At 65.7% G+C, this 22,225-nt stretch overlaps 5 protein-coding genes and 1 long non-coding RNA gene across 30 annotated transcripts; 3 read left to right on the plus strand and 3 right to left on the minus strand.

Annotated features, from left to right (window-relative positions):
• Positions 1-151: 151 nt before the first annotated feature.
• On the plus strand, positions 152-5,638 carry RHOT2 (ras homolog family member T2). 11 transcript variants are annotated; one of them, XM_078344195.1, is made up of 19 exons: positions 152-309; positions 425-483; positions 578-659; positions 745-788; positions 1,596-1,846; positions 2,116-2,168; positions 2,242-2,350; positions 2,460-2,561; positions 2,662-2,760; positions 2,851-2,963; positions 3,041-3,166; positions 3,318-3,402; positions 3,470-3,612; positions 3,690-3,790; positions 3,863-3,993; positions 4,077-4,154; positions 4,270-4,392; positions 4,495-4,697; positions 4,958-5,638. In XM_078344195.1, the coding sequence occupies exons 5-19, from the start codon at positions 1,835-1,837 to the stop codon at positions 5,085-5,087; spliced, it is 1,608 nt and encodes a 535-aa protein (XP_078200321.1). In that variant the 5' UTR covers positions 152-309; positions 425-483; positions 578-659; positions 745-788; positions 1,596-1,834; the 3' UTR covers positions 5,088-5,638. The 11 variants fall into 11 exon arrangements, with proteins under 11 accessions (XP_078200321.1, XP_078200322.1, XP_078200324.1 ...); XM_078344196.1 differs by having other exon boundaries at positions 2,855-2,963; positions 3,046-3,166; XM_078344198.1 differs by having other exon boundaries at positions 2,259-2,350.
• Positions 5,639-7,068: 1,430 nt separating this feature from the next.
• On the plus strand, positions 7,069-9,652 carry RHBDL1 (rhomboid like 1). 4 transcript variants are annotated; one of them, XM_017978600.4, is made up of 8 exons: positions 7,069-7,220; positions 7,703-7,891; positions 8,056-8,280; positions 8,355-8,503; positions 8,661-8,773; positions 8,844-8,944; positions 9,024-9,084; positions 9,170-9,652. In XM_017978600.4, the coding sequence occupies exons 1-8, from the start codon at positions 7,182-7,184 to the stop codon at positions 9,439-9,441; spliced, it is 1,149 nt and encodes a 382-aa protein (XP_017834089.4). In that variant the 5' UTR covers positions 7,069-7,181; the 3' UTR covers positions 9,442-9,652. The 4 variants fall into 4 exon arrangements, with proteins under 4 accessions (XP_017834089.4, XP_002755781.3, XP_009007099.4 ...); XM_002755735.5 differs by having other exon boundaries at positions 7,730-7,891; XM_009008851.5 differs by lacking the exon at positions 8,056-8,280.
• Positions 9,653-9,882: 230 nt separating this feature from the next.
• Positions 9,883-10,949, minus strand: LOC144578545 (uncharacterized). 2 transcript variants are annotated; one of them, XR_013524494.1, is made up of 4 exons: positions 10,885-10,949; positions 10,521-10,672; positions 10,230-10,372; positions 9,883-10,156 (listed from the first exon to the last, which is right to left on the minus strand). It is a non-coding gene; the product is annotated as an uncharacterized LOC144578545 (long non-coding RNA). The 2 variants fall into 2 exon arrangements; XR_013524493.1 differs by lacking the exon at positions 10,885-10,949 and having other exon boundaries at positions 10,521-10,760.
• Positions 10,950-11,851: 902 nt separating this feature from the next.
• On the plus strand, positions 11,852-14,175 carry STUB1 (STIP1 homology and U-box containing protein 1). 4 transcript variants are annotated; one of them, XM_078344211.1, is made up of 7 exons: positions 11,852-12,277; positions 12,572-12,770; positions 12,856-13,021; positions 13,217-13,304; positions 13,469-13,525; positions 13,600-13,716; positions 13,799-14,175. In XM_078344211.1, the coding sequence occupies exons 2-7, from the start codon at positions 12,629-12,631 to the stop codon at positions 13,922-13,924; spliced, it is 696 nt and encodes a 231-aa protein (XP_078200337.1). In that variant the 5' UTR covers positions 11,852-12,277; positions 12,572-12,628; the 3' UTR covers positions 13,925-14,175. The 4 variants fall into 4 exon arrangements, 3 of the variants coding, with proteins under 3 accessions (XP_078200337.1, XP_009007101.4, XP_002755782.5); XM_009008853.5 differs by having other exon boundaries at positions 11,852-12,132; positions 13,777-14,175; XM_002755736.6 differs by having other exon boundaries at positions 11,852-12,132.
• Positions 13,089-15,766, minus strand: JMJD8 (jumonji domain containing 8). Of its 7 annotated transcripts, none has more exons than XM_035266371.3 (9): positions 15,646-15,766; positions 15,479-15,568; positions 15,291-15,339; positions 15,113-15,209; positions 14,960-15,028; positions 14,751-14,870; positions 14,596-14,663; positions 14,389-14,518; positions 13,089-14,306 (listed from the first exon to the last, which is right to left on the minus strand). In XM_035266371.3, exons 1-9 carry the CDS (start codon positions 15,729-15,731, stop codon positions 14,260-14,262), a joined length of 756 nt encoding a protein of 251 aa, XP_035122262.1. In that variant the 5' UTR covers positions 15,732-15,766; the 3' UTR covers positions 13,089-14,259. The 7 variants fall into 7 exon arrangements, with proteins under 7 accessions (XP_035122262.1, XP_035122257.1, XP_035122264.1 ...); XM_035266366.3 differs by having other exon boundaries at positions 14,384-14,518; XM_035266373.3 differs by lacking the exon at positions 15,479-15,568.
• A 206-nt stretch (positions 15,767-15,972) lies between these two features.
• On the minus strand, positions 15,973-21,323 carry WDR24 (WD repeat domain 24). 2 transcript variants are annotated; one of them, XM_035266352.3, is made up of 9 exons: positions 20,099-21,323; positions 18,832-19,009; positions 18,013-18,685; positions 17,429-17,547; positions 17,230-17,351; positions 17,039-17,143; positions 16,616-16,956; positions 16,351-16,499; positions 15,973-16,262 (listed from the first exon to the last, which is right to left on the minus strand). In XM_035266352.3, exons 1-9 carry the CDS (start codon positions 20,577-20,579, stop codon positions 16,094-16,096), a joined length of 2,337 nt encoding a protein of 778 aa, XP_035122243.1. In that variant the 5' UTR covers positions 20,580-21,323; the 3' UTR covers positions 15,973-16,093. The 2 variants fall into 2 exon arrangements, with proteins under 2 accessions (XP_035122243.1, XP_035122242.1); XM_035266351.3 differs by having other exon boundaries at positions 16,351-16,535.
• Positions 21,324-22,225: the final 902 nt, after the last annotated feature.

Consider the following 22,225-nt stretch of genomic DNA (forward strand, 5'->3'; position numbering starts at 1 on the left):
CGGCCAGCCAGGGTTGGCCAGGGCGCCAGGAGCCGGCCGTGCCCGGCGTGTCCACGTGGGGGCGCTGCCGGAGAGCCTGGCCACTCTGGCCCGCCCGGCTCGCTGGTATGGCTGCGTGGGCGGGCCCGGAAGTATGGGGCTGAGCACCGGAAGTGCAGGGCGGGCGCGGGGACCTAGCGAAGGGCTGAGGACTTGGTCCGGGTCGGGGTCGGGGTCGGGGTCGGGGTCGGGTCGGGTCGGGTCGGTTCGGGTCGCGGCTCCGGGCTGCAGCCATGAGGCGGGACGTGCGCATCCTGTTACTGGGCGAGGGTAGGCGCCGGGCCGGGAGTCTCGGAATTGCCGGGGCTTGGGGTGAGGGGCTTGGGGGTCGGGGGGGGCGCCTCGACCTTGGTCCCGCGCTGACCTCCCCGCCTCGTCCGTGCAGCCCAGGTGGGGAAGACGTCGCTGATCCTGTCCCTGGTGGGCGAGGAGTTCCCCGAGGAGGTGAGGAGCGCGCCCGCCGCGGGGGCGGGGGCGGGGGCGGGGGCGGCAGCGGGCGGGGCCGGGGTTCCCGGGTGAGCGCGCGGGTTCCTTGCAGGTCCCTTCCCGCGCGGAGGAGATCACGATCCCCGCGGACGTCACCCCGGAGAAGGTGCCCACCCACATCGTGGACTACTCAGGTAGCGGCCGCAGCCTCCCGGGGGCCCGGCCCGGCCCGGCCCGGCGGTGCTGCTGGGTCTGCAGCGGGGTCTCTTCCTCTCCTAGAAGCCGAGCAGACGGACGAGGAGCTGCGGGAGGAGATCCACAAGGTGCCCGTGGTGCGCGGGCCGCGGGCGGGGCTGGGCGCGGGCTCCGCCTAATCGGCTTCGCCTGCTGGGGGAGATTGGACTGAGGTGCTCAGGGTGTCCTTGGCCCTGATAATTCTGTGGCCTCCGCGCTGACGGTTGTTGGGGCCCCCACATCGCACGCAGCTGGGAGCCGGCACCACTCAGCCCCGTGGTGCTGCGGGGAGATCGGGGCCCTTGCTGGGGGGTTGATCCTCCCTCCTGCCCAGGTGGCAGCAGCGTTTGCGCTCTCTGTGGCCCTGTGTGCGCCACCTCCCCCCAGCTGCGCGCTCCAGCCCACCACCCGGGGCTCACAGTATCAGCATGTGTGCCGGGGACCCCTCTTGGCGAGGGCACAGGCCACAGCCCCCCAGGCAGCCCCTGCCGCAGCCCCCCTCACTGCTGTCCTCGATGCCCTGATTGCAGTGAGGGGACAGGCCGGGGCCAAGGTGGCATCTGGGTGTCTTGCAGGGTGCTGGGTTGCAGGCGTGGCGGTATCTGTCCCGAGTCCTCTCCTCTGAGGGCCCTGCGGAGCACAGCTGCTGCCTGGCCCTGGTGTCTGTGCACCAGCAGTGGGTGGGGAAGGGGCTTCTCTGATGGTTCACCAGCGGCTGCCAGCACCAGGCTGGAGGCAGGTTCCAGGGAAGGCTGGGCTTTCCCAACCTCAGAGCCGCCCCCATGTTACCTGTGAGCGTCTGGGGCCTCCTGGAGTCTCACAATGGTGTGGAGTGGTCAGGGTTGTTGGCAGGAGCCGGCGGTCCGGTCACCGATGCCTTATCCCTGTCTCCTCAGGCGAACGTGGTGTGCATGGTGTATGACGTCTCTGAGGAGGCCACCATTGAGAAGGTGAGCCCCAGCGCCCGGTCCAGTCAGCAGCAGCCTCTCCTCGGTGCAGACCCCAACAGCAGAGACGGTGGCCCAGGTGGACCCTCACCCAACCTGTGGCCAGTGCCACCTCACAGCATTCTGGGTAGCCTCACGAGGAATCTCCTGGCTCTCTCCTGTGATCCCACTTCCCCAGAGGGTCTGGGATGTCTCCCCGTGTGAGCCATTTCCTCTCAGGTTCCGAACTCTGGGGGGAACGCCACAGAGGGCCTGCGTTGGGGGCTACCCTGGGCTTGGGCCCCAGTGACTTTGGGGGTGTTTGGGAGCCACTGGGGTCACACAGATGTGACTGTGCCTGCTGCTTGCCTTCTCCCACCAGCGGTGTTCTCCGGTGGCGTGACTGGGGCCCTCGGTTGGTTTTGACCTCCCCTTTGCTCTCCTTGAGCCATGTGCACGGCCTCACCTCACAGCCAGGCTTGCTTTGCAGATTCGAACTAAATGGGTCCCGCTGGTGAATGGGGGGAGCACGAGGGAGTCCAGGTAATGAGGGGATGTGGAAGGGGCTGGGACCTCGGGCTCCCCTGCCCCAGGTGACCATGGGCCTCCAACCCAGGGTGCCCATCATCCTAGTGGGCAACAAGTCAGACCTGCGGCCGGGGAGCTCCATGGAGGCCGTGCTTCCCATCATGAGCCAGTTTCCTGAGATAGAGACTTGTGTGGAGGTGAGTGTGTCCCAGCTGAGGTGCTGAGGTAGAGGCAGGGCCCGTGGTGGGGCCACCTTACTTCCTTGTAATCTCAGCCTGCGTTCTGAGTCCGCTCCCACTTTCCCAGTGTTCAGCCAAGAACCTGAGGAACATCTCAGAGCTGTTTTACTATGCCCAGAAGGCAGTCCTGCACCCCACAGCCCCCCTCTATGACCCTGAGGCCAAGCAGGTAGGCCATCGGTGGGGGCTTCATGCACTGGTCCCCAGGAGCCCGGGGGGTGTTGGTTGGGCGCAGGCTGCCTGAGGGTGCTGAGCCAGCTTCCCCGCAGTTGAGGCCCGCGTGCACCCAGGCCCTGACGCGCATCTTCAGGCTCTCAGATCAGGACCTGGACCAGGCACTCAGTGACGAGGAGCTCAACGCCTTCCAGGTGTGCCCCAGCCCCCGCCCTCGCTGCTGTTAGTGACGGAATGGGCCATCTCTGGGTGGCTGGCTGACTCCTGGCAACTTTTTCTCGGAGGCAGAAATCCTGTTTCGGGCACCCCTTGGCTCCGCAGGCCCTGGAGGACGTGAAGATGGTGGTGTGCAAGCATGTGGCTGGCGGTGTGTGGGACGGCCGGCTGACCCTGGATGGTGAGGGCTGGTGCCTGCCGTGGCTGGGGGGGTGTGGGGAGGGGGCTGCGCCTGGTGCTCCCACTCTTCTGTCTCAGTGCAGGTTTCCTCTTCCTGAACACGCTCTTCATCCAGCGTGGCCGGCACGAGACTACGTGGACCATCCTGAGGCACTTTGGCTACAGTGATGCACTGGAGCTGACGGCCGACTACCTCTTTCCTCCGTGAGTGGGTCTGGGGCTGAGGGTCAGGGGAGGTCTCGCTCAGCAGCATCTGGGTCCTATAGGGAGGGGCTGACTGCACAGACGAGGCCGGCAGGGTGACAGACTGGGGCACAGTCTCCTGGGAACTTGAGGCGCTGTCACTTCTCCGCAGGCTCCACGTGCCCCCCGGCTGCAGCACTGAGCTCAGCCACCTCGGCTACCAGTTTGTGCAGAGGGTGTTTGAGAAGCACGATCAGGTAAGAGCATGGCGACTCCCCTGCCCCCCACTTCCCCACACACGTCACCACATCCCCTCCCCTGCAGGACCGCGACGGCGCCCTCTCGCCTGTGGAGCTGCAGAGCCTCTTCAGTGTGTTCCCGGCAGCCCCCTGGGGCCCTGAGCTTGCGCGCACGGTCCGCACGGAGGCCGACCGGCTGCCTCTGCACGGATACCTCTGCCAGTGGACGTAAGCAAGGCACGCACCACGCCCCCCCACTGCGCCACCCTCCCCACCATAACGCTGTGCCTCCCGCCCACCCCCAGTCTGGTGACCTACCTGGACGTCCGGAGCTGCCTCGGGCATCTGGGCTACCTGGGCTACCCCACCCTCTGCGAGCAAGACTCCCAGACCCGCGCCATCACAGGTAGGCACCCACCTTCCCTGGGCCTGGGCTCAGCACCCTGGCAGCCACCCTAACCTGGGTCCGTCCTCACAGTCACCCGTGAGAAGACACTGGACCAGGAGAAGGGACAGACGCAGCGGAGTGTCCTCCTGTGCAAGGTGGTAGGGGCCCGTGGAGTGGGCAAGTCCGCCTTCCTGCAGGCCTTCCTCGGCCGCAGCCTGAGGGTAAGCACCCTACATCCCCCACCCCAGTGGCCGGGCAGGGCAATCTGGGGAGCCAGCGAGTCTCAGGGCCTCCCCTCCCTTAGCACCAGGACCCCAGGGAGGAGCCTCCCGGCTACACCATCGACACGGTGCAGGTCAACGGGCAGGAGAAGTACCTGATCGTGAGTGCTGGGGCGGCCGGCCGGTGCCCGAGGGTGGACCCGGGGACCCAGGCCCAGCACAGCCCTTGGGGGACCCAGCCCCAGGGGCCCTCCCTGAAGTCACCATCTGTCCCAGTTGTGTGAGGTGGGCCCAGAGGGCCTGCTGGCCACGTCGCTGGACGCCGCCTGTGACGTCGCCTGCTTGATGTTTGATGGCAGTCACCCAGAGACCTTTGCACACTGTGCCAGCGTCTATAAGGTGGGGTCTTGCAGGGCCCATGTGGCCATGAGGCAGGGTCCGTCCCGCCAGCTGTGCCTCAGCTACCTCAGGACTGGACCTCACACTGCTCTCTGCTCACAGCGACATTACATGGATGGGCAGACGCCCTGCCTCTTCGTCTCCTCCAAGGCGGACCTGCCCGAAGGTGTCCTGCCGGCTGGTCTGTCGCCGGCCGAGTTCTGCCGCAAGCACCGGCTGCCTGCTCCGGTGCCATTCTCCTGTGCCGGCCCAGCCGAGCCCAGCGCTGTCATCTTCACCCAGCTTGCCACCATGGCCGCCTTCCCGTGGGTACCCGGCAGCACAGCCCTGGGGTCTGGGCAGCGGGCAGCTGTGGCGTCAGCCCTACAACTAGGGCCAAGGTTGCGGGGTGGAGCTTTGTGTGGCAGAGGGAGCCAGTGCCCAGGCATGCCCCTCTGTGGCCTGGTCTGGGAACCCTGCCTGTGGGGCCCTGTGATCATCCAGGACATGGGAGGGTGCCCCACAGCAGGCACGGGGGCGGGGGGCACATGCCTGAGGCCTCTGCAGATGGCTCTTTCTCTTGCAGACACTTGGTCTACACAGAGCTGCGTCCCTCCTCCTCCTTCTGGCTCCGGGGGCTGCTGGGGGTTGTCGGGGCTGCCGTGGCCGCTGTCCTCAGCTTCTCACTCTACAGGGTCCTGGTGAAGAGCCAGTGAGGGCCCTGACACCCAAGCCCCTCTCAACCTGGGTGTGGCTCTGCTGGGGCAGCACAGCTGGGTGCAGGCCAGGCCGCCGCGCTGGGAACACCCTTCTGCTGCCTTTCTGCTTCTAAAGGCAGGTCTGTGTCTGCAGCGGGGCCTCGTGCTGCCACACACTGCCCTGGCTCCTCTCCGACCCCCAGGGTTCCGCTGGGCCATCGGAGCCATGGCAGCTGAGCAGGAGTCCCGAGTGTCAGCCATGCTGTCAGGCATTGCCCACCTCGGGAGGACATGTATTGGGTTGGGGAGCACGGGTGTGGAAGCTGGTGACCCCACACCTGGAATTCTCAGGGTTCTACCTGCTTTTCTGGTCCTGGGTGGCCAGTGGATATGAGGAGGGCTGGGAGGCGGAGCTGTGGGTAGGGTCTCCCCCCTCCCTCGTATTTGGAGACGTCTCCATGGTTGCAGCTACGGCAGAGGACAGGAGGTTGGGCTTCCCGATTAAACTTCACTGTGTCTTTCCCATATCCCGGACCCCAGTCTCTGAAGACAACTTACCTTGAATCAGCCTCCAGTGTGTTCTTTGTCTTGATGTGGGCTGGAAATGTCATTCCTCCCTTCGTCCCTGGGTCCCTGTCCTGAGGTCTCAGGAGTGTGTGTGGCCTCTGGAAGGTCCGGATAGGCTGTGGCCTGGGAGCCCCAGCGTCTAATAGTGGGAGCCCACTGTAGGCAGATGCTGCATGCTCGGTGTGGACTGGGGGGCGCTGGTGCCTGAGATGTTTTCCCAGTGACTGACCCCTTCCCGGGGTCCGGTGTCCCCTGGAGCTTCCCACCGACTCCCCAGAGCATCTTGCCAGCTTGGCTGAGCTGTGCTAGGAACCTGGGCTTGTAAGTGTGACCAGGTATGATCACTGCCTGCCACAGCCCCAGGGCCCTGGCCCAAGGGGGAGCAGGATGGGCCAGAGGGAGGGACAGGCTTGGAGTTGGGCTCAGATGCCTGCTTCTCGCGACGCACAGCATGGGCTTCCCAAGGCCACCCAGACAAATACCTGCAGGCCTGGTCCCCACCTCTCGGGTCTGCCTTTAGGGAGTGGCAGGTGGGACCCCTTCCCAAGGCCTGGCCCACACAGGCTCTGCCTTGGCGTTGGGCCCCGAAGCCCCTCCCCTGACTCATGCTGTCTTAGCTTGCTGTACCCCGTGGCTGCCTGCTGGGACCACCGCATCCCTAGGAGGGGCAGTTTGAGTGACCCTTGCAGGGGCTGCCATAGTCACACGTGTCTGTTACCTTCATTGTTGAGGGGCTGGTCCACTCTCCCAGGAGCAGGTCTCCTCACCCCAACTGCAGCCCTGCCCTCTGGGGGTTCTGCTCTATCTGAATGCCCCTTGTGTCCAGTCCTGGCGCCTTCTTGCTCCTCCTGCATGGAGCTGGAAGAGCGGTCAGGGGCCTCCAGCCCAGGGCATTGGACGAGTGGGCTGGGCTTCGGCGTCAGAGCCAAGGCAGCTGCAGCAGGGTCTCCCTCCTCCGATGTGGCTGTGCGGGGTGTGGGGCCGAGGGGGCGTCCTTGCTGCTGCAGTAGAGGTAGAGGGTGTAACTGCCCCAAGCAGGGAGCTCCGGCCGGTTGAAAGCATGAACCACCTGGAGCACTGGGTCAGCCTGGAGGGAGCAAGCAGGGGTCAGGGAAAGCTTCCTGGAGAAGCTGGCATCTTCACTGAGGCCTGAGCCCAGGAAGGCTGTGAGAGGGCGAACGGACTTGTATGGGGGGGGCTGTAGGTGCCGCCTACCCCCGTGACTCCGTTTACCAGCCGCTGCCGCGGAGGTCGTCCAATGCGCTGGAGCTGCGCCAGAGCGGGGGTGGGGGCGGACACTGGGACGCGGTGCTCGCTGGAGGCGGTTCCTGTCCGGGGTGTGCGTCCGCGTGCAGGGCGCGCGCGTGTCCTGGCCGCGCGTGGCGCCGTGTGCGGCAGGGGCGGGCAGGCGGGCGACTCGGTGACGCGGCCCAAGCGCGGCGCCGATCCGAGCGGGCGGAGCGGGCCGGCTGGGGCGGAGCGGAGTCGTCCGCAGAGCAGCCCCTCCCGGCCGCGGCCGCCGACCCCGGCCCCCGGCCCGGCTCTATGGACAGGAGCTCGCTGCTGCAGCTCATCCAGGAGCAGGTGCGTCGCGGGGTGGTCTGGGGAGCTGGCACCGCCCCCAATGCGGCCCTCCTGCCGCTGAGCTGAGCTTGTGCGGGACTGAGCTCCCCGAGAGCCCCGCTCGGCACCCACCCCATCCCTGCACGACCTTGGCCCCTGTGTCTTGGGCCCCAGGAGAGGACTGACTGGACCAGGGCTCCTGGGGCCGGGTGGAGGGAGAGAGGGTGGAAGTGGGGAATGGAGGGAGAGCGGCTGGCGGGCGCTGGCTGCTCTTGGACCTTGGCCCTCCCCTTCCTGGATGGGTAGGGTGGAAGATGGGGGAACAGCTGGAGCTGGAGGACTGGGACCCAGGCACCGGTGCCCTGCCAGCTCCTGGGATCGAGTAGGGTCCCAGGCAACAGGCAGGCATGGGGCCCCTGTCCCAAAAGTGCCTGGAGCCTGAGCCCGATGCTCCCAGCCAGCCCGGTCCAGCCCTTTGGTCCGGGGGTCTGGCCCACACTCAGGCGCTGGTCGGCGGCTCCTCACTGCAGCATCTGGACCCCGAGAACACAGGCTTCATCGGTGCAGACACCTTCGCCGGCCTGGTGCACAGCCATGAGCTGCCTCTGGACCCGGCCAAGCTGGACATGCTGGTGGCCCTGGCTCAGAGCAACGAGCAGGGCCAGGTCTGCTACCAGGAGCTGGTGGACCTGGTCAGTGCCACGGTGGGCGGGCGCAAGGTTAACGGACCTAGTCAGAGGAGGTGGGCAGGGGGCCCCTCACTGGAGGGGTCTTGTGGATGTGGGGAGCTGGGTGAGCCCTGCAGGCAGGGGTGCCGTGGGGAGGTGCGTGGCCCATGCTCAGCCCCTGCCCTCAGATCAGCAGCAAGCGCTCCAGCAGCTTCAAGCGGGCCATTGCTAACGGACAGCGGGCACTGCCCCGGGACGGGCTGCTGGACGAGCCGGGCCTGGGTGTCTACAAGCGATTTGTGCGCTACGTGGCCTATGAGATCCTGCCCTGCGAGGTGGACCGCCGCTGGTACTTCTACCGACACCGCAGCTGCCCGCCCCCTGTGTTCATGGCCTCGGTCACCCTTGCCCAGGTGGGCCCCCCAGCCGCTGCCCTGGGAGCCTCCCGCACTCCTGGCCTTGACCAGCCTAACACTCGTGTCCCCAGATCATCGTGTTCCTGTGCTACGGGGCCCGCCTCAACAAGTGGGTGCTGCAGACCTACCACCCTGAATACATGAAGAGCCCTCTTGTGTACCACCCTGGGCACCGCGCCCGTGCCTGGCGCTTCCTCACCTACATGTTCATGCACGTCGGGTGAGTGGGGCTGCTGCCCAGTGAGGCCTCCCCCACCCCGTCTGCCGTTCCATCAGAAAGGCTTAGCCTCAGGGCAGGTGCAGCAACTTGACAGGGCTGGGGGTGGGGCCTGATGGCTGACCCCACCCCTTATGCCCATTTGCTCCCGTGTGGCCAGGCTGGAGCAGCTGGGGTTCAACGCCCTCCTGCAGCTGATGATCGGGGTGCCCCTGGAGATGGTGCACGGCCTGCTCCGCATCAGCCTGCTCTACCTGGCGGGTGTGCTGGCAGGTGAGGCAGGCGCGCACCCCCGCCCCCTACCCTGGCCGGCCACACCCTCACCCGCCGCTTGCTCACACAGGCTCCTTAACCGTCTCCATCACCGACATGCGGGCCCCGGTGGTGGGAGGCTCCGGCGGGGTCTACGCCCTGTGCTCGGCACACCTGGCCAACGTCGTCATGGTAACGGGCCTGCCCGGTGGGGGGCGCGGGGAGGGGCCCCTGGCAAGCCTCACGGCCTCTCCTCTGAACACCCCCCTAGAACTGGGCTGGGATGAGATGTCCTTACAAGTTGCTGAGGATGGTGCTGGCCTTGGTGTGCAGTGAGTAGGGACTGAGGGGGAGGGCCGGGGGGGGGCCTCTCAGCCTGCAGCCGGGGCACCTCCCATCTGCCGCATCCCTCTGCAGTGAGCTCCGAGGTGGGCCGGGCCGTGTGGCTGCGCTTCTCCCCGCCGCTGCCCGCCTCGGGCCCACAGCCCAGCTTCATGGCGCACCTGGCAGGCGCGGTGGTGGGGGTGAGCATGGGCCTGACCATCCTGCGCAGCTACGAGGAGCGCCTGCGGGACCAGTGTGGCTGGTGGGTGGTGCTGCTGGCCTACGGCACCTTCCTGCTCTTCGCCGTCTTCTGGAACGTCTTTGCCTATGACCTGCTTGGTGCCCACATCCCTCCACCGCCCTGACTGGCTACCTGAGGCTGCACAGGCCATGGCTTGGCACATGGTGGCTGCCCCCCTTGGGCCTTCGTGTCTGCCCTTGTGAACGGACGTCTCAGGGCTGCTGTGCCCCTTGGGTGTGGGTGGCCTCAGAGGAGACCCTGTCCCGGCCAACTCCCTACTCCCAGGACTTGCAGTCTGAGCCTTTTTGGATAATTAATAAATATTTTACACAGCACCAAGGGGCTATCCCAGGCTCTGGAAACTTGCCAGGACCTCCACAACCGCTGAACAGACCGTGAGGGCCCTGCCCACCACGAGAGCCTGGCTGTCCTCCCTGTGCACCTCTGCACCTGGGGTCACATGTGGGACTTGTTCCCCGGGCCACAGGCGAAGGTCTGTGGGAGTTACGGGCACCGGGGAGGGCTGGGGGCCAGGTGTGTGTCAGGCCAGGAGTGTGGTCAGGCGTGAGTTTGGCAGTGTTTATTGAGCTCCATGGTGGCAGCCTCCCTGGCATCCAGTGACACCCGAGGCCTGAGGTTGTGTGGCAGGTGAGTGGGCCAGGGCCGTAGCCGAGTCCACTCAGCCTGGGTCCTGCGCTTCTTCGCTGGCCTAGCATCCTCGTGGGTGGCCAAGCTGGGGCCAAGTTTGGGCAACAGGTGTGGGCACAGCCTCTGCCCCAAGGCCCCGGTCCACAGCGCTGTCTCCACTAGGTGAGGAGTCCACTGTCCTGAGGCACTGGCTAGGGAGGGGCACATGGAGTCAGGCCCAGGGCACAGGCCCCCCCCCACCCTGCCCATGCACAGATTGCTCACCTTGGCTCAGAGCTTGAACCCGGCCCAGGGACAGCAGGTTGTGCCTGAGGGTGTACTGTGGGGTCAGAAGACTGGGCACTGTGGCCACTGCCTCATCTGACAAGAAGGCTTCCAGCTGTGGAGCTCCGACCGCCAGGACTGCTCTGAGCAGCGAGGAGACAGCAGCCAGACACCCCATCAGGACAAGCTCTGGGAGACCCTGCTCCTGCTCCCAGGAACATGCAAGGGCCCAGACTGCCGGCTTCACAGACAAGGATGCCTGTGCACCCAGGTCGTGCACACCCGACTCACCTGTGGTGGGCCCACACCGCGGAGGGCACACAACTTTATGACTGCGGCCCCCGACTCTGGCAGGAGTCAGAAGGCGGAGGTCAAGCGGTGCACAACCAGCTCAGGGGATTGGTGGCCACAGGCTGCTGAAGACATGGCCAAAAGCGGCCTCTCTGTGGGAGGCCAGGTCAGGATGCCTGGAGTGGTGGACCCTCCAGGAACCCCGCCCCACGACAAAGCCCCGCCCCCACGAAGACACGCCCCTAGGAGGCCCCGCCCACGAGGAAGCACCGCCCCACCGACGCCACTCCCTGAAGACCCGCCCTACGGAGGCCCCGCACACGAGGAGGCGGGGCCGCACCCCACCGGCAGCCTCTAGACTAACAGCCGTTCCAGCTCCCTTCGCGTCACGTGCTTCTCCGCTCGGCCCTTGATGGCCGCCAGCAACTCCTCCCGTTACCTGGAAAAGGGGGTGAGGGGAGGTCCGGCCACGGGGACACTCGCCCCACGGATCCCTTTATCTCTTACCAGTCTACCAACGGTCCACGGCTTCCAGCCGCTCTCGGGGGCCCGCGCGCGCTCGTAGCACCTTTCGGTGGCATTCCAGGATGGCAGCCCAGCAAGCCGCTGGGGTCCCCACAGCCCCAGAGCGCGTGGGAGGCCGCCATGTTACGTGGAGGGGAGGGGTCGGCTCTCAGGGGCGGAGCCTCTGCGGAAGGGGCCGGCTGCTGGGGGCGGGACCTCTGCAAACGGAGTCGACCCCCCCCCGAGGGCGGGGCCGGCTGCCAGGGGCGGAACCTCTGCAGACGGGGCTGACTGATGGGGGCGTGGCCGGGTGCTGGGGGCGGGGCCTCCGCCGATGGGGGTGGCTGCGGGGGCGGGGCCTCTGCCGATGGGCCAGGTGCTGGGAGTGGGGGCGGGTGCCGGGGGCGGGACCGCCGCAGATGCGGCCTGTTGTTGGGGGCGGGGCGGGCTGCTGGGGGCGGGACCTCTGCAGATGGGGTCTTTACGGGTTGGGGCAGGGGCGGAATCCCACGTGGGCGGGACAGGCTTTTAGGGAAGCACGCCCTCAGCGAACCAAGGCTGAGGCACCTCACGGAGAAAACCGGATATATGGGACGGCCGCCACCGAGGCCAGTTCTGGAGAGGCCTCGGCGGGGCGGGGCGGGGCTGGCCTCCGCGAATGCCGACCCTGAAAAACGCGGGGCCAGGGAACCGGAGCGTTCCTCGCAGCCAGCTACGTCGCGGGCCGACTGTCCCCGCCCAGGCTGGTTGGGCGCACGCGCGGCCCTACCCGCCCCCCGACGCCTGCGTCCCCGCCGATCCCGCCCCCGGCCGGAAGTTCCGGCGGCGGAGCTGGGCCGGGCCCGAGCTGATCGTGGGCTCGGGCTGCAGGGCTCGGGCTCGGGCTTCGGGTGCAGGGCCGTCAGGCGCGGAGCTTGGGAGCGCAGCCCAGGCCGTGCCGCTCGGCGCCATGAAGGGCAAGGAGGAGAAGGAGGGCGGCGCGCGGCTGGGCGCTGGCGGCGGAAGCCCGGAGAAGAGCCCGAGCGCGCAGGAGCTCAAGGAACAGGGCAACCGTCTGTTTGTGGGCCGAAAGTACCCGGAGGCGGCGGCCTGCTACGGCCGCGCGATCGTGAGTGCGCCCGCGTGGGGAAGGCGGCGACGGCGAGTCGGAGGGCCACGCCCGCGATCGGCCGGCCCCGCCGAGGGTCTGGCTCCTCCGCGGCGGGTATCCTGGGCTCCGAAAGCCCAGCATTGGTTCTCGATCCCAGCGCCAGGTGCCGGGGAACGAGGGTGGGATGCTAGATGGAGGCCGGCCGGGTGGGTGGGAGGCCAGGGTCCAAAGCTGGGACTCTCCAAAGATTTGGAAAACTCTACAGAACCAACCGGAGTGAGGTGTGTAGGCTCAGCCAGTAGTCCCGTGTCTGCAGATCCTTGGACCCAGAGGCTTTGGCTACTGAGAGGTCTAGGTTCTTGATCGTAGCCAGATCGCAGAAGCTGGGACGGGCCCTGGGACAGAGGGGGCGCGCTGAGCCTACGCCTGATGCGGCTGGCCCGGCCTTGGTCCCTAGACCCGGAACCCGCTGGTGGCCGTGTATTATACCAACCGGGCCCTGTGCTACCTGAAGATGCAGCAGCATGAGCAGGCCCTGGCCGACTGCCGGCGCGCCCTGGAGCTGGACGGGCAGTCTGTGAAGGCGCACTTCTTCTTGGGGCAGTGCCAGCTGGAGATGGAGAGCTATGATGAGGCCATCGCCAATTTGCAGCGAGGTTGGCCGACAAGCTGCCTGGGTGCGGGGCCCCTGGGACCAGGCGGTTGGACTGGCCAGCGTGACCGGAAGCCCTTGTTCCCCAGCCTACAGCCTGGCCAAGGAGCAGCGACTGAACTTTGGGGACGACATCCCCAGCGCTCTGCGAATCGCGAAGAAGAAGCGCTGGAACAGCATCGAGGAGCGGCGCATCCACCAGGAGAGTGAGCTGCACTCCTACCTTTCGAGGCTCATTGCGGCGGAGCGTGAGAGGTGGGACCCTTACCCCAGGCCGCGCTGTCTGGGGATAATTCTGAATAACCAACCGCCAACACGAATGTTTACTGAAAGTTTTACTGGCGAGCAGTGCATGTGGGGAAGAAGCCTGGATGTTAGCCCTGAGTCTGGGGTGTGGTCAGACATCTTCTGGCCAGGTCCGTCTCTGACGGGCTCCTGGTCATCCCCCAGGGAGCTGAAAGAGTGCCAGCAGAACCACGAGGGTGACGAGGACGACAGTCACGTCCGGGCCCAGCAGGCCTGCATTGAGGCCAAGCACGTGAGGGTGCCCCCATCCACATGTGGGTCTGTGTGTGTGCACACGTGGCACGGGAGCGTCCCCACCCTGCTGTGGGTCTGTGTGTCCCTGCCTCGTGTTGGGTCTGGGTACCACGGAGGAGGGAAGTGGGGTGTCCCTCCCAAGCACTGCTCAACTTTCCACAGGACAGATACATGGCGGACATGGATGAGCTCTTCTCTCAGGTGGATGAGAAGAGGAAGGTGAGTGCTGCTGTGGGTGGTAGGTCCTGGAGCAGCCCCTTCCCAGCCTCTGACCCTGTGCCCATGTGCCACAGAAGCGCGACATCCCTGACTACCTGTGTGGCAAGATCAGCTTTGAGCTGATGCGGGAGCCGTGCATCACACCCAGTGGCATCACTTACGACCGCAAGGACATCGAGGAGCACCTGCAGGTGAGGCTGGGGCCAGGGGGTGGGCAGGGCCAGCAGCAGGGTCCTAGGCTTGCTGAGCAGCCTCTGCCTCTTGTCACTGCAGCGTGTAGGCCATTTTGACCCTGTGACCCGGAGCCCCCTGACGCAGGAACAGCTCATTCCCAACCTGGCTATGAAGGAGGTCATTGATGCATTCATCTCTGAGAACGGCTGGGTGGAGGACTACTGAGCTCCTCGCCCTGCCCAGTGTCCTGGCCCCGGAGGGCCACGGGCAGAAGCCCCCAGCCCCTGTACATAGCTTGTGTCCCTGGCCACCCTTTCCCTTCCCCCCAGTTCTGCTGTTGGGCTCTGGACGGCTCCCCTCTCAGCATAGCTCTTGCTGGGCTGTGATCCTCCCCGTCCCCCATTCTGGGCTGGAAAAGCAGGTGAGGGTGGGCTGGGCTGCGGCCACCGTCTGTGTAATAAAATCCGTGAGCACAAGCTGGGGAAGAAGTGCTCTGTGTGACAGGAGTGCCTGCCGGCTGCCACGGCTAGCCAAGGAAGGTAGAGATGAAGACGCTGGTGTCAAGGTTGAGTGTGGCGTGCCACCAGCGGTCGGGGAAGTACAGCACCTGGTGAAGGAAGGGGGTGCAGCCGAGATCAGCTGCGGGCCTCTGACCTGGCCCGGTCCCTCCTGCCAGCCACTGACCTCACCAGCCTGGATGGTACACTCCAGGGGCCGTGCAGACGGCGGCAGGGCTGGGTATGTGTCCCGGAGCCAGGCCAGCGTGGTCTTGTTGGGGTGGAACTCTGGCGTCTTCTCAGGTGGGTAGAGGAACCAGCGCTGTGGGCAGGGGCAGCAGCGTCACCCTTGCCCACTTGGGTCATCCACCCAAGCCCCGACACCCACCCTGGGCTGACCTTACGGCCGTAGATCACCTCCGAGTACCCAGGCCCGTGCCAGTGGAAGGGCACCCCCGAGCCGGCTCCTGTGGGGTTACGAGCACCTAGTGACCCACCTGTTTAGTACCCACTCTCAGAAGCCTCACTCCTCCCCAGTCCCAAGGAGCACCCACCTGCGATTCCAAAGCTGTAAGCTGGAGCGGTACCCGGCAGACCAAATGGGGGTGGGGAGTAGTGCCGAAAAAGTGAGGACCATTCAGTGAAGTTGTTGTCCCCGAAAAAGTACAGGGTGTCTGCAACAGAGACGGTGGGGCAGGGATCCCGGCACTGGGAGGCTCCAAGCGTGTCGCCGCCCCAACACCGCCATACATGGCTGACTCACCATTGCCCAGGGAGGTGGGGTCCTGGGGGTGCAGCAGCTGCTCCACATACTCCTGGAAGGGCAAGTCCACTGCAGGGAAGGGACGGGTCAAGACCGGCTGCTGCAGCCGTCGCGGCGTTGGCAAGCAGGCGGGCCCGGGGTGGGGCGGCTCACCCTTCCGGTAGGAGTAGGTGTTGGCGGTGCTCAGCCGAACCACTCTGTCTCCGAACGACGCCAGCAACCTGTCGCGGGAGCACAGGGCCCGGAACCTCTGCGGGGGGGCGGGCGGGGGCGGGGCTTAGAGGCCGGGCCCAGCACGCGCGAGGGTGTCCGGGGACGGGCGCGCGCTCACCGAGTTGTCCGTGAGTCCCTGCAGGATAACGGGCCTGACGAACGCGTACCTGGAAGGAAGGGCAGAGTCGCGCCCAGGCTCGACCGCCACCCTCGCCGCCCCCGCCCCACACTCGCGGGAGCTCGGGGAAGGCGCCTTAGGCGGGCGGGTGACCAGGGCGCGATCTCCGCGGTCAGGGGCGCACGTACTGCTGCACGAACTCGGCGTAGGTAAGGTCGGCGCGGCGCTCCACCGTGCAGCGCTGCTCCTCGGCCGCGGCCCCCGGCCCGCCCCGGCGCCTGCGGGCACAGCCCGGTCAGCCCGCGCCCTACCCGCCGCACGAGACCCCCCGCCCGGCCCCTCCCGGGCCGCTCACCACCCGCCGTCGCCCTCCTCCCCCGAGCTGGGTAGAACCAGAGCCGCCAGCGCCCAGAGCGCGAGCAACCACGACCCCGGCGCCATGAGCCCGCCGCCCTCAGGCAGCCGCGCTGCACGCCGGGAACCTCAGGCCCGTCCGCCAGCCATTGGCCGCAACCTCGTCGTCATGGCAACCGCCGGGTGCCCGGATGGTTCCGGAAGTGATCTCCTTTGCCCCGCCCCGGAAGAGGCCTATTGGCATCGCTGGTTACCATGGCGACAGCCCCGGAGAGAGCCCCCGCCCAGCAGCTGCACGGCGAGCACACTGCAAGCCCCCGCGCGGACAGCGATTCCACTTCCTTTATTGGGGTTTCAAGTTCCAGCCTCTGCCCGTCTGGGGCCCAAGACCAGGCGGGGTTTTGCACGTGGCCGGCCGGGCGGTCAGGTCCCCAGAGCCTAGCAAACGCTCAGGAGTACTCGCAGAGGTGGCCGCAGCCCGCGGGGCAGTGGGAGCTGCCTTCCAGCCACTTCATGATGTGCTGCAGGTGGCCGCCGTGGCTGCAGCCCTGGCACCACACGAACAGGCCCTTGACAACGTGGTGGCAGACGGCGCACATGCTGGCGCAGCGGTGGCACCTGGGGGCGGGCGGGAGGGCGGACGCCTCAGCGGGGGCTCCTGCACTGCCTGCAGGCCCCTTCCCCACCTCCCGACCCCACTGCCCACCTGTCGCAGACCCAGCCCCGGCTGCTCATGGGCCGTTTGCAGTGGCTGCAGTTGACATGCAGGGTGGTGGAGGCCTGGTTGAGGCAGCTGACGGCTCGGCTCGTGCTCAGCTTGACCACCTCGTTGGACACGTTCCACAGGCGGAAGCGCTGCAGCAGGTCGATGTAGGAGGTGTACCAGTGCTCCTGGGAAAGGAGCGCGTGGCGGTCGGAATCGGGGCGCAGGGCAAAGCCTTCGGAGGGAGGAGGCCCCGCCCACCACACACCTGGGTCTGCTCGTCGATGTCCTTGCGCACCCGTTCACCCAGGACGATGAGCACAGACACAGCCATCTGCACGTCGCCCTGCTCAGCATAGAAGTGCAGCATGTCCCGCACCAGCATGCTGAAGAAGTCGGGCGGTAGGCGGCTGTCGTACAGCGCGTGTGAGACAGACAGGAGCGAGAAGGAGGAGTCCACGGGAGCCAGGGAGGCCACATCCGCCTCGCTGCCGCTCACATGCGGGGAGTCGGCCTTGTCCTGCAGGTGCTCGGGCCCGGGAGGTGTGTCCACAATCTCGTGGCGCAGTGGAAAGGCCTCCTGCGGCAGCACGCACTCGGGCTCCTCGGCTGGGAGGCCCAGGTGAGCAAAGGCTCTGAACCTCCGTCCTCCACCTACTTCTCTACCCGACCCCGCCTCGACCCCACTTACGGTGAGTGTGTTCTGGGTCCAGCAGGTACAGCTCGTCATCCTCGCCCTCCACGTCACCCAGGAGGTAGTCAGCAGGTACGTCGCTGCCCTCGGTTTCCTCATTATCTGCCCCAACAGTTGGGCTGGCATTCAGGCTCCTGTGGGATGCCCCCGCCCCACTCCCACCAGCACCCCCACCCACCACAGCCTACCCTCATTGGTGATGAGTGTGGCCGAGGAGTCAAGCAGAACCGTGTCGCTCCGTGCGTCTCCTTTGCTGCGGTCCAGCCGGGTCTCACTGCCCAAACCTGGGGCCATATCTTTCAGGTTGAAACTGAAGGCAGGAAAGGCCCATGGGTAGGTGGGCTTGAGCGGCCCAAGCCCCTGGGGAGAGCTACCCCTGGCATCTACCTGTTCATGAGCTGCAGGCCACAGGAGCCACCCTTGCCCATGCTGTGGCTGAGGTTTGCGGTAGGCAGCAGGCCCGGGCTGCAGTAGATGGTCCGCAGCATGGTCCATGTCTGTGCCACCTGGGGGCAGGCACTGGTCACTTGTGGGGGTCCAGGTCACCCAGCACCCCATGCAGGTCCCCCTCTGCCTGGACAGAATCACAAGCTCTCAGCATTCAGCTGCCCCACAGACCCAATGTCTAGGCCCACCCCGGTAGGGAAGCCGAGGCTCATGGGAAGAGAAAAATCCCAATCTCCATCCTACAGCAGTACAGAGGGAATGGAATTGGGCAGTGGGGAACGGCGGGGCAGCGGCTCACACGTCCACTGCTGCCAGTGCCTGGAGAGCTTAGAAGCAAAGGGGGCGGAACAGAGAGCTTGACCACACGACTCCCAAGACTCCGCCCTGCAGAGAACAGTGCCGGGTCTGGCCACCCTGGAGCCTGACCCTCAGCTACTGGGGCAAGGGCTGTTGGTACGACTGGGCAGAGCCCATCGCGGAGCTTGAAGTCGGGGGCAGGACAGCTGGCAGGGGAACCCCCCTACCTGGTCACGGCCGAGCTCCCGAGCCACCTTTGCGTTGTGGTCACACAGCTCGGCCAGCGGCCGGCCGGCCAGTGCGTAACGCTCAGCTGTGTCCACAAACCAGCGCATGGCGCCACCACCCGGCTCCGTCTCAAAAACGCTGAGGGCACTGGAGGCAAGGCCTGCGAAGGGCTCGGCAGGGTCCAGCTTGCGCTTAAAGAAGATGGGGTGGCGCCGGTCACCAGTGTAGGGCTTGCGCCCCGACTCAGCAGCCACGAGGCTCTCCTTGGCGGCAAAGGCCAGGTCCCCAAAGAGGCCGTAGCAGAGGCCCTCAGGGTTGGCGCGCTCCACGGGCTGGCTGGCGTCACGGAACAGGTGCTGGCACAGTGAGCTGTCCTTGGAGCCGGACAGCAGGAAGGAGGGGTCGTGCGGGTGGCGCCAGGCGATGCCCGTGGTGACGTCTCGGTGCTCCTCAAACATGGCAGCTGGCACGAAGGGCCGGCGCACGTCCCAAACGTAGATGTTGTGGTCGACCATCATGGAGCATGTGGCCAGGTGGTGGCGGCACTCTGGCCGCCACTTAACACGGGCCACTGACGCGATGGTCTGCACACAGTGCATCTCCTTGGCACGGTGCGTGGTCATGTCCCAGACCTTCACCATCTTGTCGCGCCCTCCTGTGGCCAACCAGCCCCTGTGGGAAGGCCCCACCCAAATCCTCAGTGGCCTTTCCTGTGGAAAGGGGACCCCCCCCCAGCTCTGCTACTCCCAACTGTCTCACAGGTCTGAGGTAGTGAGAGCCTCCTGTCAGCCTGCTGCCCCTGCACCCCCATGGCACACCTATCCTCGGGATGCCAGTCGCAGCAGAAGACAGGGCCGTTGTGGGCCGTGAACATTCTCTCACACCGGTCGGGGCGCCGGATGTCCCAGAGTTGCACGTTGCCGTTCTCGAAGGTGGAGGCGAAGGTGAAGTAGTCCCGGATACTGAACTGGACGTCCCGCACGCTCTCGGACTGGCCTGCAGGCAGGTGTCAATGCAGGGAGGTGACGGGGTGGCCCACGGGGTGCCCCCTTGGAGCAGCTGTGGAATGATGTCACACACCTGCCTGTGACCCAGAACAGAGGCCCCGAGGGTAGAGAGCCCAAGGGAGCAGCCACAGAGTCACCACAAGAGCCTGGGCCCGGGAGCAGCAGCATGCCACGTGGTTTTCAACACACCCTCCCAGGCTCCATTTGCGCCACATCCTGTGTCCTGCGTCCGCCCACGCGCAAAGCTGGGGTGCAGCCTCAGGACACAGCAGCTGAGCACTGGGAGTACAGGAACCCACCCAGTCATCGCCCACTCCCACGGCCTCCTGTGGGAGACCCAAGGAGTGCTGAGCAGGGTGCCCCCGGCCTCGGCACAGTCCCTTCGCCTGGAGCCAGAGCTGCCTGGTCAGCCCCAAAGGACTGGAGGACTCAGGGTCCAGGTCCGCCCTAGCGGACCACCACACCGAGAGCCTTTGAGGGTGTGCCCAGCCTTCCTCCAGGGCCCTCCAGGGCAGGCAGCTCAGGATCTGTTTTAAGTGGCTCGTAAATTCTCTGAGACCCCTGAGAGTTCCATGTCACCTCATCTCTTCGTGAACAAGGGAGAGCTGGCTCAGGGTGGCCACTGGAGTTGGGCCTGCTAGGAAAAGGACCCCGGGACACTGGATAGCAAACCCACCTCCTCTGCCTCCCGGGGCCAGGAAACCTGGAAGTCCTGGCAGGCTTCCTGCTGTGAGGCAGCCTCTGCAGCTCCCAGGTGAGGGGAGGGAATCGTGTAGTGGCTTTCTGCTTTGTCACCTGGGCTGGCTGGGAGACCACTGGACTCTGCCCTATCTCACCCCACATCTAGCCTCAATTTCTGCTGGTCTCATCTCTTGCCTCTTCCCACCTCACTGCCCTGGCTCACATGCAGCCCAGCCCAACCTGCCTCGTCCCTCCCCTGCTGATTCCCTTTCCCCTGAGGAAGCCCTCTGGGAGTGATCCTGAAGCCTTCTGATGCACAGGGCACTTCCTGTCCTGCATGGACAGGCTGGGCGTGGCAGAGTGGCCCGCCTGCCCTGACCTGCCTCTGTGGCCTCACCCGAGAAGGTGCTGACAGAATCCTTTCTGCGGAGGTCAAAGCACTTCATGAAGCCATCCTGGGAACCACTGAGCAGCACGTGGGCTTCGGTGGGGTGGAAGCAGACTTTGTTCACCGTGCGCTTGTGCTCTGTGAACAGCTGGTCCTGCTTGTTGCGGGATGGCCGGCCCAGGTTCCACGTCACCACCACGCCATTGGTGGCTGCTGTGGCCAGCAGGTTCTCATCCATCTGGTGCCAGACCACATCGGCGCAGCTCAGGTTAAGTGAAGGCTTGCGCCCCACACGCAGGTTCAGCTTCTCCACGAACTGTTCCTCCTCGATGGCATAGATCTTGAAGATGCTGCGGCCTGCCACGACCACCTGGGCCGCGTCACGGCACACGCTGATGGCATTGGCAGGAGCGTCCAAGTGGCAGTGCATGGTGCGGCCTGTCAGCACACCGCCACCCAGGGCTGTGGTTACACGGGACATCTTCTCCATGGCTGTACAGGTGATGAGGTCAGGGGTCAGGAGGTCAGTGAGGTGGGCTCAGCCCGGGTGGGCCATCAGTTCAGACCTTCCAACCCAGGTTGGGAACGCCAGAACTGCTTGGGCCCGGCCTGGTCAGTCTTGGTGAGCCAGTCCAGGGCAGTCCATCAACCAATCAGCCTGACAAGCAAGGTCAAACTCACTTTCGTCCGTCAGTCCAGCCCATCCTCACCCTGGCTGAGCGGTGAGAAAGCTCCCTAGCTTTCCCTTAGGCCTGTCAGGTTCATGTCCGACTTCCACGAAAGCTCCTAGCTGGACAGTCCCGGCCCAGGCCACCTCTCGATCCCCCCCATCAGCCAGATCTGGGCAGTCACATAAACCCTGGGTCAGTCAATCCCAGCAGGGGAGCGAGGTGACTCCCACTGTCCACACGGTCAGCCCTGGGGACGAGGGCGAGGGCGGCGGGGCTCTGGGGAGGAACAAAAGAGGGGCGGGAACAGAGGGCCAGACGGGCCCGGGGACTCAGGTGATAGACGCGCGAGGGGCCCAGAGGGACCTCAAAGACCGAGCTACGCAAGGAGCTCGAGGTGTCTGGCGGGACCGGAGGCAGGAGAGAAGCAGAGTTCCTGGGGGCGGCACAGAGGTTCCCTGGCGCAGTGGCGCGAGGCAGCGGACGCTGCGGGACGAGAACCAGAGGGCCCGGGGCAGCCGTTCTCCCCAGCGCGATCCCCAGTCTTTTACTAAAAGCGCACGGCTGTCCGGAAGCGTAGCGCCGGAAGTGGGTCGTCTTTCCCGCCCTTCGCCGGAAGTGGTCCTTTCCTTACCCGCTCCTCTCCGGAAGCGGCACAGACTCTCGCCTCACGCCACGAAAGTTCCGGGTCAGGGAGCTGCCTGTGGCAGAGGCGGGGCCGGGCCCAGGACGGCGGTCTGTGGCCGCCCTCGGGGGCCGCCATTGCGCTTCGGTGCTGTGCTTGTGTGTTGTTTATTTTTGAAACGGAGTCTCGCTCTGTCACCCAGGCTGGAGTGCGGCGGCGCGACCTCGGCTCCCTGCAACCTCCACCTCCCAGGTTCAGGCGATCCTCCCGCCTCGGCCTCCGAGCAGCCGGGACCACACGTGCGCTCTGCCCACCCTGCTCACATTTTTTGTAGTTTAAGTAAGAGTCGGGGGTTTCACCATGTGGGCCACGCTGGCCTCGAACTGCTGAACTCAAGCGATCCTCCTGCCTCAGCCTCCCAAAGTGCTGGGATTACAGGTGTGAGTCACTGCGCCTGGCCTGTATTTTTCCAGTCTTAATTTCAATATTTTATTTTTTATTATTTTTGAGACGGAGTTTCGCTCTTGTTACCCAGGCTGGAGTGCAATGGCGCGACCTCGGCTCACCGCAACCTCCGCCTCCTGGGTTCAGGCAATTCTCCTGCCTCAGCCTCCTGAGTAGCTGGGACCACAGGCATGCGCCACCATGCCCAGCTAATTTTTTGTATTTTTAGTAGAGAGGGGGTTTCACCATGTTGACCGGGATGGTCTCGATCTCTTGCCCTCAGGTGATCCTCCCATTTCAAGCCTCCCTAAGTGCTGGGATGACAGGCATGAGCCACTGTGCCCGGCCTCATTTGCCCTCTTTTGCGCTCTGTTTCTCTCCTGGGTGTGACCCTTTGCT

This window comes from Callithrix jacchus, chromosome 12, assembly GCF_049354715.1.
Source record: "Callithrix jacchus isolate 240 chromosome 12, calJac240_pri, whole genome shotgun sequence".
NCBI lineage: Eukaryota > Metazoa > Chordata > Mammalia > Primates > Cebidae > Callithrix > Callithrix jacchus.

What these genes read in the sequence shown, in the direction of transcription:
- WDR24 (XM_035266351.3), bottom strand. Translation starts at nt 20,579, where the DNA reads ATGGAGAAGATGTCCCGTGTAACCACAGCCCTGGGTGGCGGTGTGCTG. An exon ending in TTCTGTCAGCACCTTCTCGG is followed by an intron (nt 19,010 to 20,098) that starts GTGAGGCCACAG and finishes ACCTGCCTGCAG; the next exon opens with GCCAGTCCGAGAGCGTGCGG. An exon ending in GACTGGCATCCCGAGGATAG is followed by an intron (nt 18,686 to 18,831) that starts GTGTGCCATGGG and finishes GCCTTCCCACAG; the next exon opens with GGGCTGGTTGGCCACAGGAG.
- RHOT2 (XM_035266354.3), top strand. Translation starts at nt 273, where the DNA reads ATGAGGCGGGACGTGCGCATCCTGTTACTGGGCGAGG. An exon ending in AGGAGCTCAACGCCTTCCAG is followed by an intron (nt 2,761 to 2,850) that starts GTGTGCCCCAGC and finishes TTTTTCTCGGAG; the next exon opens with GCAGAAATCCTGTTTCGGGC. An exon ending in GCCGACTACCTCTTTCCTCC is followed by an intron (nt 3,167 to 3,317) that starts GTGAGTGGGTCT and finishes ACTTCTCCGCAG; the next exon opens with GCTCCACGTGCCCCCCGGCT.
- RHBDL1 (XM_017978600.4), top strand. Translation starts at nt 7,182, where the DNA reads ATGGACAGGAGCTCGCTGCTGCAGCTCATCCAGGAGCAG. An exon ending in TGCAGCTCATCCAGGAGCAG is followed by an intron (nt 7,221 to 7,702) that starts GTGCGTCGCGGG and finishes GCCCACACTCAG; the next exon opens with GCGCTGGTCGGCGGCTCCTC. An exon ending in TACATGTTCATGCACGTCGG is followed by an intron (nt 8,504 to 8,660) that starts GTGAGTGGGGCT and finishes CCGTGTGGCCAG; the next exon opens with GCTGGAGCAGCTGGGGTTCA.
- STUB1 (XM_002755736.6), top strand. Translation starts at nt 11,974, where the DNA reads ATGAAGGGCAAGGAGGAGAAGGAGGGCGGCGCGCGGCTGGGCGCTGGC. An exon ending in ATTGCGGCGGAGCGTGAGAG is followed by an intron (nt 13,022 to 13,216) that starts GTGGGACCCTTA and finishes GTCATCCCCCAG; the next exon opens with GGAGCTGAAAGAGTGCCAGC. An exon ending in ACATCGAGGAGCACCTGCAG is followed by an intron (nt 13,717 to 13,798) that starts GTGAGGCTGGGG and finishes TTGTCACTGCAG; the next exon opens with CGTGTAGGCCATTTTGACCC.
- JMJD8 (XM_035266368.3), bottom strand. Translation starts at nt 15,731, where the DNA reads ATGGCGCCGGGGTCGTGGTTGCTCGCGCTCTGGGCGCTGGCGGCTCTG. An exon ending in CCCCACCTCCCTGGGCAATG is followed by an intron (nt 14,871 to 14,959) that starts GTGAGTCAGCCA and finishes TCTCTGTTGCAG; the next exon opens with ACACCCTGTACTTTTTCGGG. An exon ending in AGGTGATCTACGGCCGTAAG is followed by an intron (nt 14,519 to 14,595) that starts GTCAGCCCAGGG and finishes CCCTGCCCACAG; the next exon opens with CGCTGGTTCCTCTACCCACC.